Source organism: Cynara cardunculus, unplaced genomic scaffold (genome assembly GCF_001531365.2).
Source record: "Cynara cardunculus var. scolymus isolate 2C unplaced genomic scaffold, CcrdV1 Un_Scaffold_7375, whole genome shotgun sequence".
NCBI classification, from domain to species: domain Eukaryota; kingdom Viridiplantae; phylum Streptophyta; class Magnoliopsida; order Asterales; family Asteraceae; genus Cynara; species Cynara cardunculus.
This window is the reverse complement of record NW_020203516.1, coordinates 6,712-19,291: the sequence shown is the minus strand read 5'-3', so window position 1 is coordinate 19,291 and position 12,580 is coordinate 6,712. Positions and strand designations below refer to the sequence as shown.

The 12,580-nt window shown below is 40.5% G+C and overlaps 1 protein-coding gene across 1 annotated transcript; it reads right to left on the bottom strand.

The window, feature by feature from the left end:
* Nucleotides 1-10,069: 10,069 nt before the first annotated feature.
* Nucleotides 10,070-10,825, bottom strand: LOC112504925. Its single transcript, XM_025108881.1, has 2 exons — nucleotides 10,180-10,825; nucleotides 10,070-10,107 (listed from the first exon to the last, which is right to left on the bottom strand). The coding sequence occupies exons 1-2, from the start codon at nucleotides 10,823-10,825 to the stop codon at nucleotides 10,070-10,072; spliced, it is 684 nt and encodes a 227-aa protein (XP_024964649.1).
* Nucleotides 10,826-12,580: the final 1,755 nt, after the last annotated feature.

Genomic DNA, 12,580 nt, shown 5'->3' with positions numbered 1-12,580 from the left:
AACATCTTTGCGTTCAACTCGAGAGAGTTAATCTTATTCTCATAAGATTAACGTTCAGTTCCAAACTTTCTTCCAACTCCAATGAATCTCTTCTTCTCCTTCTCAAACTCTGCTCTTTCCACATTCAAATTCTTTTCTGCTGTCAGAAATTTTCTCCTTCTCTAAATCCAGTAATTTCTTTAACTCACTCAAATCATTTTCTTATTTATGAATTTTTTCAGTAAAGTCCCCAGTCTCTGTATTTTTCCTTCCAAAAGAGTTCCTCTTAGCATTTATTTCCTTTTGAACTTTTTGGAGTTTAATGAACAAATCATTATTAGTCTTAATCCTTCTTTGTATCTCTTTTTCACATTCTATTCTGACATCATCCAAGGATTTTTTAAGTTTATTAATCTGAGACTTGGATTCATTCTCAACTCTTTCTAATATTTCTTTATAATCTTGATGCAAAATTTTAAGACATTTCTCATTAGCATAAGTCTGAATTTTATAGTTCTTTTCCAGCTCAGCCATCTTAACTCTCATCTCTTGATTCTCCTTTTTTAGAATATCTGCAATTTAAAAAAATTGATCAGTTTAAAGATCTATGCGATGAAATCAGATAAAAGAAAACAAGAACAATTAAGTTCAAGAAGAAAACAAAAGCACACAAAACAGATAAACGAAATAATCCAAAAATTAAAATCTAAACAAAAAAAAATTTAAAACCACACAATCAAAATACTCAAGCTTACTGCACTCTTTCACTTTGTTCCACCTGGACTGATATTCTAGTCCACAAATCAGAAATAAACCAATAAACTGTAAATTGCTAAATCCTTATCCTTTGGACCAATAACTGTGTAAAATGATAGGCTTCACAAATCACCTATAGGAACAATACACAGTGCACAAATGACAAACACAGATAAGCAATTCACAACCTAAACCTGCTGCTTATTTTGCTTAAAAACAATTCAACAGTGAGCTATTGAGCAAAAATCCACACACCACAGTTTGGGAAACCAAAATCCCAACCTTCCAAACTGCAAAACAGATATTGTGATTCACAATTTAAAAGAAGAATGCTTTTATGAATAACAAATCAAACATCAAACAAATTTGATCACTCAAAATGCAACAAGTCTCGAACAAAGAAAAGTTGTTGTTTGATTGAAATCGAAATTAGATCAATTACCTTGAAACACAGACAAACAAGTATCTGTTGAGCGATTAAGAATCCCAATGGTGAAATAGATTGAATGATTGGATATGCAGTCAATGAGATTGAGCAATAAGATGAGCGGTTTAATGGACCGGACACTTCGATGCACAAATTGCTAAGTTCTAAACCGTTCACTAGTCCGCTCAACAGTCCGCTCAAGGGTTATCAGAATCCGCTCAAGATGTGTGCGGATTACTCTCCGCTCAAGCAAGGTACGGTTTATATGAACACCGGTCAAGAGGTGGTCGGTTTATATGAACACCGGTCAAGAGATGATCGGTTTATATGAACACCGGTCAAGAGGTGATCGGTTTAGGAATAAACCTCTCAAACTGAAAATCTTGAAAAGAGATGAAATCGAAAAGAACAGCAAACCTGTTGAGCGATATAGAATCCGGTCAAGTAGATGAACAGATGACTAACCCTTTCGTGTGCGGTCACATATCCGGTCAAGCTGTGTGCGGTTTAACCTGTGAAACTCGAATCCGATTGATGTGATGAATCAACCGGTGAACAATCCGGTCAAGAGGTGTGCGGTGTAACCTAAATCGCTCAAAGCCTAATCTAAACCGCTCAAACCTCCTGCGATTTATCCTGCGATTTATCAAACAATGAAAATGAATGAAGATACATGTAACATGACTCTTATCTGGTCAAAATGTTGGGCCTAAAAAGGATTGGGCTTTTGAACGGTTTAACAAAAAATAAGAAAACTTAAAATTAACAAACATATCAAAAGCTATCAAAAACACAAAAACATAAAAGATTTAAAAAAAAATGGATCAAAAACACTGATTTTAAAAAAAAATTCAAGAACACGAAAAATTTTTAAAACACAAAATCCGATTAAATCTTGATATAAAATGATCAAATCACAAAAAATTGTGAATAACAAAGATTCACAACACGATTCCGAGCATTTTGATCCTGTTTTTAACACAAAAAATACAATATTTTAAGAAAAAATCGGATCAAAAACTAAAAAAAATGAAGAACACGAAGAAAGAAAAAAAATCCAGAAAATAAAATCTTCAAAGTTCTGATTTCCTTTCTTCTGATTTCTTGCAAACTCTGCTTTGATACCAATTGATAAGTCCCACAATTCAATGATCAATCTTCATATTAAGCTTCATAACATGGTAGATCTAGATAAAACTTGTAAGAACATCAAGAACACTAAGATGATAGTTGAGAGGAAAAGTCAAACATTCAAAGATTAGTCAAACTCTTATTACGTAATCACAATATTACAATAAGCTCTCTTCACACTAATTACAAAGACATTACCCTATTTATAGGGTCAAACCTCTAAACACAAGTCAAAGTCAAACTCCTATAAGAAAAGTCAAACACTATGACTTTTACAATTATAGACAATATTTAACTTTCAAGACGAATACAATTTAATACTGATTTTCAGTCCTAACAAAGCCAAACCGCCAAAACTTTTCATTATTATATTTTAATAATCAGGAAACGTTTCCCTTCCACCCCCCACTACCCCAACCCTTCCCCAGATTCCCGCCTATAAATACCTTTCTTCTTCCTCCATTTTCCTTTTATGCTTCCATAAACCTGCAACTAAACTCTGATGAAATACAAACCTGCAACCTTCTCAAATCTGCAACCATCGCATCCTCCGCTTCTCATGAATCAAACAACAATGATAGCAGATTCCAGTCTACAGGAGCCGATAGCCGTGTCATCATCTTCCTACCAATGCGGCCAAATAATCACGCTATCAAACTCTGAACCGCCTTGTTTGATGACCGTTTTGCCATTATTATTGAATACTTCAAACAAAACATTCTTCTTTCTGCTCTCACCCTTGCCGATCCAGCCGTACCCATAAAGTATGTTCAACAGTATTGGCAAACCTGTGAGTTTGATGAAGAAAGCCACGGCATTATGGGGGACATAGACGCCCCTAACGATATGATTTGCTCCATTAAAATATCACGGGCCAAGGTTTCCCGGATACAGGGCATTCCCTCACGCAAGGAACTTGGGATTGCGTAATTTGACGATCCACCAACCACAGACGACATTCTCCGATTCCTGAAGATGCTAGGTTACAACCGTGACCTACGCACCGTCTCCACTTTCAAACGTCAATGCCTTCCACCGATATGGAATATGTTCTTCTCCCTTCTGAACAGAGCCCTTCCATGCAAACTGGATTCCTTGGACCAAGGAAATACAAATATCATGACAATAATGTACGGGATGTTCTTCAACTTGAATCTCGACTACGCCTTCCTTATCTATAACGAAATACTTTTGGCGGTAGTCAAGAAGTCAAAACTTCAAGCCGCTGGTAAGCCTCTCCCTGCGGTTCTCTTTCCGCGCTTCATCGCTCTTTTCATTAGGGACGGAATGAGGAAGAATCGCCTACCAGCAGCGGAGCCATTCACGCCAGTATACAAGATGCATGGTCATCGACCAACCCTCTCAAAGAAGGGCTATACCATCAATCGTACTCTTCCACGGGCTATGCTCAATGTCATACCATCGACATCTGAGATACGCCAGAATTATGAACGCTCCATCCTGTCCCATGTACCGAGGGCAGCTACCCCGGAGCACCTAGAGCCGTCCCCTGCGCCCAGCGAGGGCGTACATGAGTCATCATCATCGGATGATGAAAATGATGATGATGATGCTACTCAACATGCCACCCTCGGCCCTACTTAAATAATCTCTTCACCCACTTCCCAAAGGGCAACCATATCCTCTACCCCAGGCGATCAAAGCCAAAGGGTTATTGAACAAGGACGACCCACTCCAATCCCTACCCAAGCCAGCCATCCAGAGGCCATTCATCGGGTCTCTGGAGTTGAATCAGCTGAGGAACCTCATATTCCATCACCCTCTCCCAACATGGAGGTGATGAAGAAATAAGAGCCCCATCGCCTCAGGGCTCGCCACATTCCATCACACACACAGAAGCATGTGTTGCTTCTGACGTTGAACCCTATGATCGTTCAGAGCGATCTCCCCTTCCTGCACCATCCCCTTCGATATTTGATCTACCGAAGGGGACACACATTCGTTTTACTTATTCGGCCTCTGAAGCCGAGAAAGAGGAAGCGGATGTCACAACATCGCGAGATAGCTCCTCTCTTGAGGGTTATCAAGGACACGATGGAAGTCCTTCAAGACCCACCTTYTCACAAGGTCAAGAAGGCGCCTCAAGAGCAAAGGCACAACCTGTAGCATCTGTTGCTGCAGGGGTCACCCCACTTGCTGATCTGGTCACAAAGGCTGAGTTCCAAGCCTTTGTCGATACGGTGATGCGATCCTTGGAAGACCTTAAACTCATCATGCAAGGGATTGTAGAAAACCAACCCTCCACCTCTACCTTTGACCTCCAACAATCCCTCGCAATCCTACAACATCACCTCACCCAAATCGAAACCCAAACACAAGCGAACACCACCCGCTTACAAATGCTCCAACAAACCGTCACCCAACACCATAACACCACTTCCTCCCTCGCCACCCAACGAAACCAAGTCATCACCCAATCCATCGCCACCCTCACGGCCCATGCAACTGAGGCCGATGAGAACCTTACCTACATAATCACCCAACTTCAAACCATCCTCCACAACCTTCGCTCCTTATCTACAACCACCCTCCCTTATGTCCCTCACCACACACCACAACCATCCACCACCTCTATCAATAATACCCTAGCCAATCTCACCCACTAAATGGCCTCCATCCAAGACACCCTCACCTAACTCCCCGCCGCTATCCTTGTTCAAATCCCCCAGTCCACTCCCCAACCACCACCTCCCTCTACAGGCCCATCCTTCGATGAAGCCTTCTCTTCTTTCACTACAGAGGTGAGAAACCTAATAACAAACCTTCCCATTCCCCCATACACATCCACCACCACCATGCCACCACCAACTTCATCCTCCATGACAGAGTTCGCCACAGGTGCGGACTTGCGAGCACTATCAAGGGCATTGGTCTCATCTTTTAACGAGATCAGTACAAAATTTGTTCATCGGGCCACTCTTCCAACATTGGTTCTCTCCCAGAACCTGGCCGATGAACAACGGTGCATAACTTCCCTCCTACAAACAATGGAGGTGAGTCAACGGCAGACCTCCCTGAAGACATACCTCGCTACCTTTAGGAAGGAAAAGAAGAAGAAGAGGACAAGAGCCTTTTGCTCAAGCAGCCTCCCACACAAGAGGCCTAGACATGACGACCAAGACCCCGATGATCAAGGTCTTGGACCTCATGATGGGGAGACACAGGCCTCGGCTGCATAACAAACCGAATCCGCTGCACCACTATCACCATCACCTCAACCACCACCATCACCAGAAGGAACCCAAGCAAGGGAACCAAAGGCTCTGCCCTCTAAAGATGTAAATATACAAGTTCCCTTCGCCGAGACCCAAGAGCCCATCGTGTTGAGCTCTTCAACCGATGAAGAACCTACTACCCCACCAACATAACTAAACCAACCTCTTCCTTCATCACCCACATTAAACCTACCCTTAACCCCTTCACCAACACCATGCACCACTCAACCATTCACTTTATCCATGCAACCTGAACCAATGACACTACAACCTTCATCACCCAACAACCACAATCCCCTAGCGAATCCCATGCACCAGAAACCACCCAAACCGAACCAAATGAACCCCAACCAACCCAACCTGAATCAACACCAACCCATACACAACCCTTAACACAAACACCCGGGGCGCATGCGGATACTCTCTCTTCCTCAAAGCAACCTCCTCAGAGCTTGGTTGACGAAATAATACAGAGCATGGAGTCAATGATGAGACGTCCCGATTTTCTGCCCAGGGAACCAATTTTGCTAGAGAATGTTCATCAATATCTATATCAAGACCGCGATGATAGTTTGACTATCAACCCTCTAATCTTATCGCCTGAGTCCATGGACCTCCTACACCATATTCATTAGACAGACCACTCAAGCACCCCAGGATGTCTTTTCGATTGATGGGATAAGGAGGGTCATTGATCTGAAAATAAAGACATTTGCCAACCGAGCCATCCGATACATCGAGTTCACTGTAGAGAGAGCACAGGGGCTAGTTTACGTGTTTAACGAGAACGACCTCATCAACCTCAACCCATACGACTTGATTGAAATGTATGCATATACGACTCAGAGACAAGACCACGGCATCAGATTTGGAATAGCAAACCGAGCAGTGGTGAAAATGATGGAAACCCTGTTAAACCACAGAGCCAAGAGCGATTTTGAAATAGCTTTTTGGCTAGGCATTAAAAGGCTCTCCTGTGCTCCTCCAAACGATGACTTCCAAGGCCTGCAGAAGATACGATCTGTCTCTGTTATAACTCAACCTGAACTTGGACTTGTTTACAAGAATGAGTTCGGGAACAAAAAGTTCTTTAGACTGACTAAGGCCTTCAAGTATTCAACAGATACACTTGAATGGTTTCAAAAAGTCATTCGAGAAAGACTGGGGAGACACTATGTGCCAAGAGAAGAAGGGAGTCGACTCATTCACGAGATATCGACAGTCATTGAATATCGAAGACTGCTTCTACACTTCAGAGAAATATATTCAGGTAGCTCGTGATCTGCCTTGATGTATTCTGATTCCAGTACTGTATGAATTTCATCATCCAATGAAAACTTGGAATCTGATGTCTTTCAATTAGATTAGCCTCTGTTCATCACCAATGTTTCTAGACTAGCATATGTTTGTCGTTTCATTACTTAGGGGTAGATTGTTAAACCCCATAACTCATAATGTAAAAAGTAATAAAAAACAATAAGTGATGAAGAACCAGAGGATCAATGAAGATATCAAGGCAGAAGCGACTAAGTCTGGAGTACAACCAGAGGACCGATGGATGATTTGGGATGCRATGGAAAGAGCATCCTCATCGATCCTCTGGTCATCAACACTTAGTGAATTTTTAACAAATCATCCAGAAGCATACAATGAAGATCTAAAGATAAGAATAATTCATCACACCATGAATGACAGCTGGAGATGACATGTCAACAGCTAGATTTCTAGTTTATCTTTAATACTAAAGTTTATCCATAGAATAGATAAACGTTATCTGTTAATAGAAGATTAGCTAAAATGTCTCATTAGATAGTTATCTTCTCATTAGCTGATTAGTATAAATAGGTGATCTGACCTATTGTAAAAAGAGTCACTTGAATAGCTTTACGTTTTTCTCATAATAAAGTGAAACTTTTGAAGCTCAAGATTGTTCTTAATTGTTTCTTAATTTCTTCTTGAATATTCATAACTTTCTTCGTTAAATCACTATAATTTGGTTATTCTTAACTAGATTATTAGTGTTATTGAGAGATCTGGGATCAACAATATTCGTCCTTAATTAATTTCTTGAACTCCTCCCGTGAGAGTTGATTGACTACTTCTCGAACCCTAGTCTGAACTAATGTGTTCCACCATGTCAATGCTCTGCCTTGAAGTAAGCATGCAACATATTCTACTTTGTTTGCTTCTAGGCATTTGCTGATATGGAGGACAGACTCCATACCTTCAATCCAAGTTAGTAATCCTACGGCTCCCTCAGTTCCATGAAGTTCCTTCGGGTTGCAGGATCTGAAGGATTTATAGGTGCATTCCGTAGATGTCCTAGGCTCATAACTGGTAGATTGGTTAGCATTCAGACCCGCAGCCACCTGACTGACTATATTAGGAAGTGCAGCCAAGAGTTGCTCTGACACGAGTCATGCAACTTCAGGGTTTTCTCTTCTTGGCGGCATTTTCTAAGGCATGATAAAAGAGAATCTCATCATTTTTATAGCAATATTACTGGCAATAATTTTTACTCAATAGAATGATGTATAAGATTTTCATCTTGTAGGTATCAATAGAGCAATCACATGATCAAATAGGAAAATTTTATATTCACCCAAGGTTCAGTATATTCAAGCGATTTCAAAAGATACTACTTCTCCTTCTCTTCTTTCTCTCCCTACGGAGCTTGTTGGAGTGCCATTACCAAGATCTAGTGTAATTCCTTTTCCCCGGGAGAATATTCGTGGCCATTATTGATTATCATACAGCTGGCCAAACATTTAAAATAATTAAACATAAAGGTGGTTGACATCTTCTAGATGCGGGCCCTTCTGATATTCGGGTAAAGCGAGTCTGGACGGACTACATTTGTAGTGCATATAAAGTAGTCGTCTATTCCAGGGTCCACCATGATATCTTGTTCTGTCGAGTCGTCATCGGTTACGTCGTCTTCTAGAAGCCATCCATGGACTGGGCTTTTCTTGAAATAGGCTTTAGGCTTATTAGACTGGATATCGCCATTGTTCATCTTTGAATTTCTTAAGGTCCAACATGATTTCGGAAGTGTTTTTGTATTGGGCCAAGACCTCGGGCCATACATCTGAGTACCAGTTGTCACTTCCTCTTTTTCCGTAGCAAATTTGGGCCTTGTATTGCATGACAGCTCATAATTCCTCCAATGCGGATATGGCTCTGTTGTTTGTTCTCAATTCAATTTGATGGGCCGATTGGACCAGGGCATTTCTTGTGAGATTGTTGATTGGAGTTGTATTGGCTTGCTTTTGGATTCTCTTGTATTCTCCTGCGAGTTCTTGGATGCACATTATTCTTGTGATTTCTGGTGACATTGGTTTGAGATCAGGGCAAGATTTTTTAAGCAATTCTTCACCTTCATTTGTACAATACCAGGCGAGTCTTGGTTGATCGACATCAGAGCTTCTTCTGTTGCGGCTGCTGCTCTCAGGTTGTACGTCATCATTTCTTCAGTACATTCTTCAAGAAAGCAAGTTACCAATCGATATAATCTATCAGCTAATAGATTGTGTTTTCCATCAATATGCTCTATATTGATTTTAACACCAGTGCCAGTTATGGCATCTTGAAACCTAATCCATCTGATTCTCGATGCTTTGTTGCTATTGGTCTTTTGATAGAAGTTGTTGATTGCTTGGCAATCTGTTCAGAAAGTGATTTCTTCCTTTTCCAGATAGTATATTTTCATCTTTTCAAGGGCATTTAGGCATGCAATGATTTCTGCATCAATGGTTGGTTGTGGTATTGTGAATTTGCCACTTGAATAGGCACAAATCTTTTCATATTTTTGGGGTCTCCTTTCTTTTTCTTCTATTTACAGAATCCTCCCCATCCGTCCGCACAACCATCCATTTCAATGATTATGTAAGCGTTTTCTGGTGGAATTTGCAGATCTGGGAGGTTTTGGACCTTCTCCTTGATTTTCTGGATTAGCTCATAATCCGACGGTTTGAGTCTCTTATCACCATGCGGGCTAGTCTTTACGTATAGGGGTCCTACTAGCATGCTTAGCTTGGGAATGTAAGTTCTGGCATAGTTTAGAATCCCGAGGAATGATCTGAGCCCTGCTTTTGTTTTAAGCTTTTCTTCATCAAAGTCCACACCTTCTTGATAATATTCTCTTGAAGTTTGATTTTGCTATTTCCAATTAAAGCTCCAAGGAACTCGACTTCCGGGGTTGCTATCTTCATTTTGGTTGGTGATAGCACCAAACCATTTTTCTGACAGATTCGCAACATTATTTCGAGGTGCTTCTTGTGATCTTTTGCATCTTTGGAGTATACTAGTATATCATCAATATATACTGCTATAAAACTTTATGTGCCTCTGAAGCATTTATCCATTTTTCGCTAGAAGATTGCTGGGGCATTTTTCAGGCCAAAAGGCATGACCAACCATTCATACAAACCTCCTGGTACCCAAAAAGTTGTCTAGGGTATGGATTCTTCATCCATTGCTATTTGGTGGAAACCTGATTTTAGATCGAACTTAGAGAAGACCTTTGCAGTTCCAATTCTTTTCAGAAGCTTCCAATTCTTTTCAGAAGCGTATTGATGCCTGGTACAGAATATTGATCCTTGTGAGTGTTGTTGTTGAGTGTTCGGTAATTGAACACCATGCGTTCTTTACCTTTGGTTTCCTTTCCTGTTTTAAGGTCAACAGTTGTCCCTGAGTTGACAATCATAGCCATGGTTCTATGTCTGCTAGAGCTTGGGCGTATGACTTCAAGTTTTAAGAGAGCATCTATGTGTCTCTTAAATGATGCCTCCATTGCTGGAGTTATGTTCTTCGGTGGCTTGTCTTGAATAGTGATTTCGGGATTGATCACTTCAATTCTGCAGAGTTCTTGATTTTTCTTCCAGTGTAACAATGGGTTTTCACCAACATACCCTTGTTGCTTAAGTCTATCAAGAATAGGCCTGAATTCTTCATGCAAATTCGTACCCTCCTCTTTCGTGAATAATGTATCATTTTGAACTTCATGATATATGTACTCGTCTAGTTCCAATTCTTCGATGGCAACATTCGTAACCTCGGTTTGTGGCGTTGTTTGAATTTTGGTTACCTTTTTGTAGAAGGTAATTTCATTGCCTTCTATTTGTATTCCGCCATTCATTGACCTGATGAAAGATATGTCGATGAGCATATCAATTCCATCTCCAGTCCTCATGTCAAAGGCATATACCAGGGGTAAACGAAACTTATTTCCTTCAATAGAAATAGTGCCTCCTTTGAGTTTGTGGGTTGCTTTCTGCCTTGAGTTGACACCATTCATGTATGCTTCATATTTTACCTCTTCTATGGCTTCCTTTGGAACAATCTTTTTGTTTATGCAACAAACTATGGCTCCTGTGTCTATTATGGCCTTAACACAAAAAACTTTGCATCCTGGGATATCAATATTAGCTTGCACATTGTACAACTGATTGTTGACCTTCCTGGTTCTTTGCAATTCTCCAGATGCTGAGGCTATCACAGTCTCTTCGACTAGAGCTTTTGTTTGGTGTTGCGTCCATAATGGTGGGGGATACTCTTCTTGTTGCTTCTTTAATGCTTCCAATTCTACCTTGAGTCTGTTGACTTCTTCAAGAAGCCATTTACAGTCTTCATCTAAAGCTGGTTCTTTAGACTCCCATTGTTTCTCTTTCTCCTTCCATTTCTAAATTTCCTTTTCCTTCTCATCATATTCATAGGCTTGTTCCTTCATCATTTGCTTCCATTCTCTATCTTTTTCGGCTAACAATTCCTTTACTAGTGACTGTCCTTGGTCTTCTGCTTTTCTTTCTTCAACTTTTGGCAAGGGTTTAATTTTGACAACCCTTTTTAGCTGATGAAAAGCATATACAGCGCACATGGTTGCCTTGCACTTGGGACAATGAAGCCTTGATCTTTCAGAAGTTAGGATTCCACAGAAATAACAAAGCGTATGATTGGTAATTGTATTTTCTTGCCAGTCATGCTTGCATTTTGGATTTGATAATTCTTTTGTTGGTCTCCATGATCTTGCTTGTTTGACCTTTTCTTCAATCTTTGAGGGCTCTCCAGGATGAAACATATAGCATCTTTCTTCCCTTATCATGAAAATATTTTCATCAATAGGGCAATCTTCAACTATGGCTCCTATGTTTCGAATAGTAGCCCCTCCTTCTCCTTTTGATATACTATATAAGCTGGAGTCATCATTCTCAGCCGAGAGGATTTCCCAGTCATCTTTGAGTTCAAGATTTTGAAAAACTGCTGCCCTAGCCATATTTCCCTTTTCACTTCTGCAATGCCCTTCTTTACCGCATATGAAACACTTGCATTTTCTAACATATCCTTTCTCAGCGTTCTTTTTCTTGAAAACCTTTACATGTGTTTTATGGGGTTTGCCTTTGTATGTCTTAGACTTTCTAAGACCATACTTCTTTTTTGGTCCTTCATAATACCCTGGGATTGGTATTGTTGAGCAAAGAGATAAATCTCTTAGTTCCTTCTGTAAAGCCGCTTCCTTGCACATGTCAGCTATGAAGTTGTACGTGAAGCTGATTGCAGGAAGAACACCAACAGTTAACCCCAGATATTTTTGTCTGAATGCCTCTTCAACCCGTTTGGATATGGACCTTGGCATCTTTGAGAATTACTTGTCCATTGTTGTGAGGAAGAATAGCCTATCAGATTTTGTTGTTAGAATTTGAAAGTCACTTAAAGATTTCCAAAGATCTTTGGTGTTTTCACAGGTGACTCTTTCAAGATCTCTCGTCGCTCTTTCTTGTTCCTCTGTGGATCCCCTGTAAGGATCTTCCATCAGGATAATTTGCATGACTTGTGATGTGATATTTTGAGGATCATCGGCGATTGTTTCCAAATTGGCATAAGCTTCCGGAAAAGCTGTCCGCCATTGCTACCACATAATCTTTTCATTTTCTCCGAAAATATTTTCTATGTACATCAGCTTCTGTTTGTTATCAGACCAGGTATGATCACTTTGTCTATTTAGGATGATAGACTCCCATCTGGAAATTACGTCGGGCCAAAAGCCAGGGTCAAG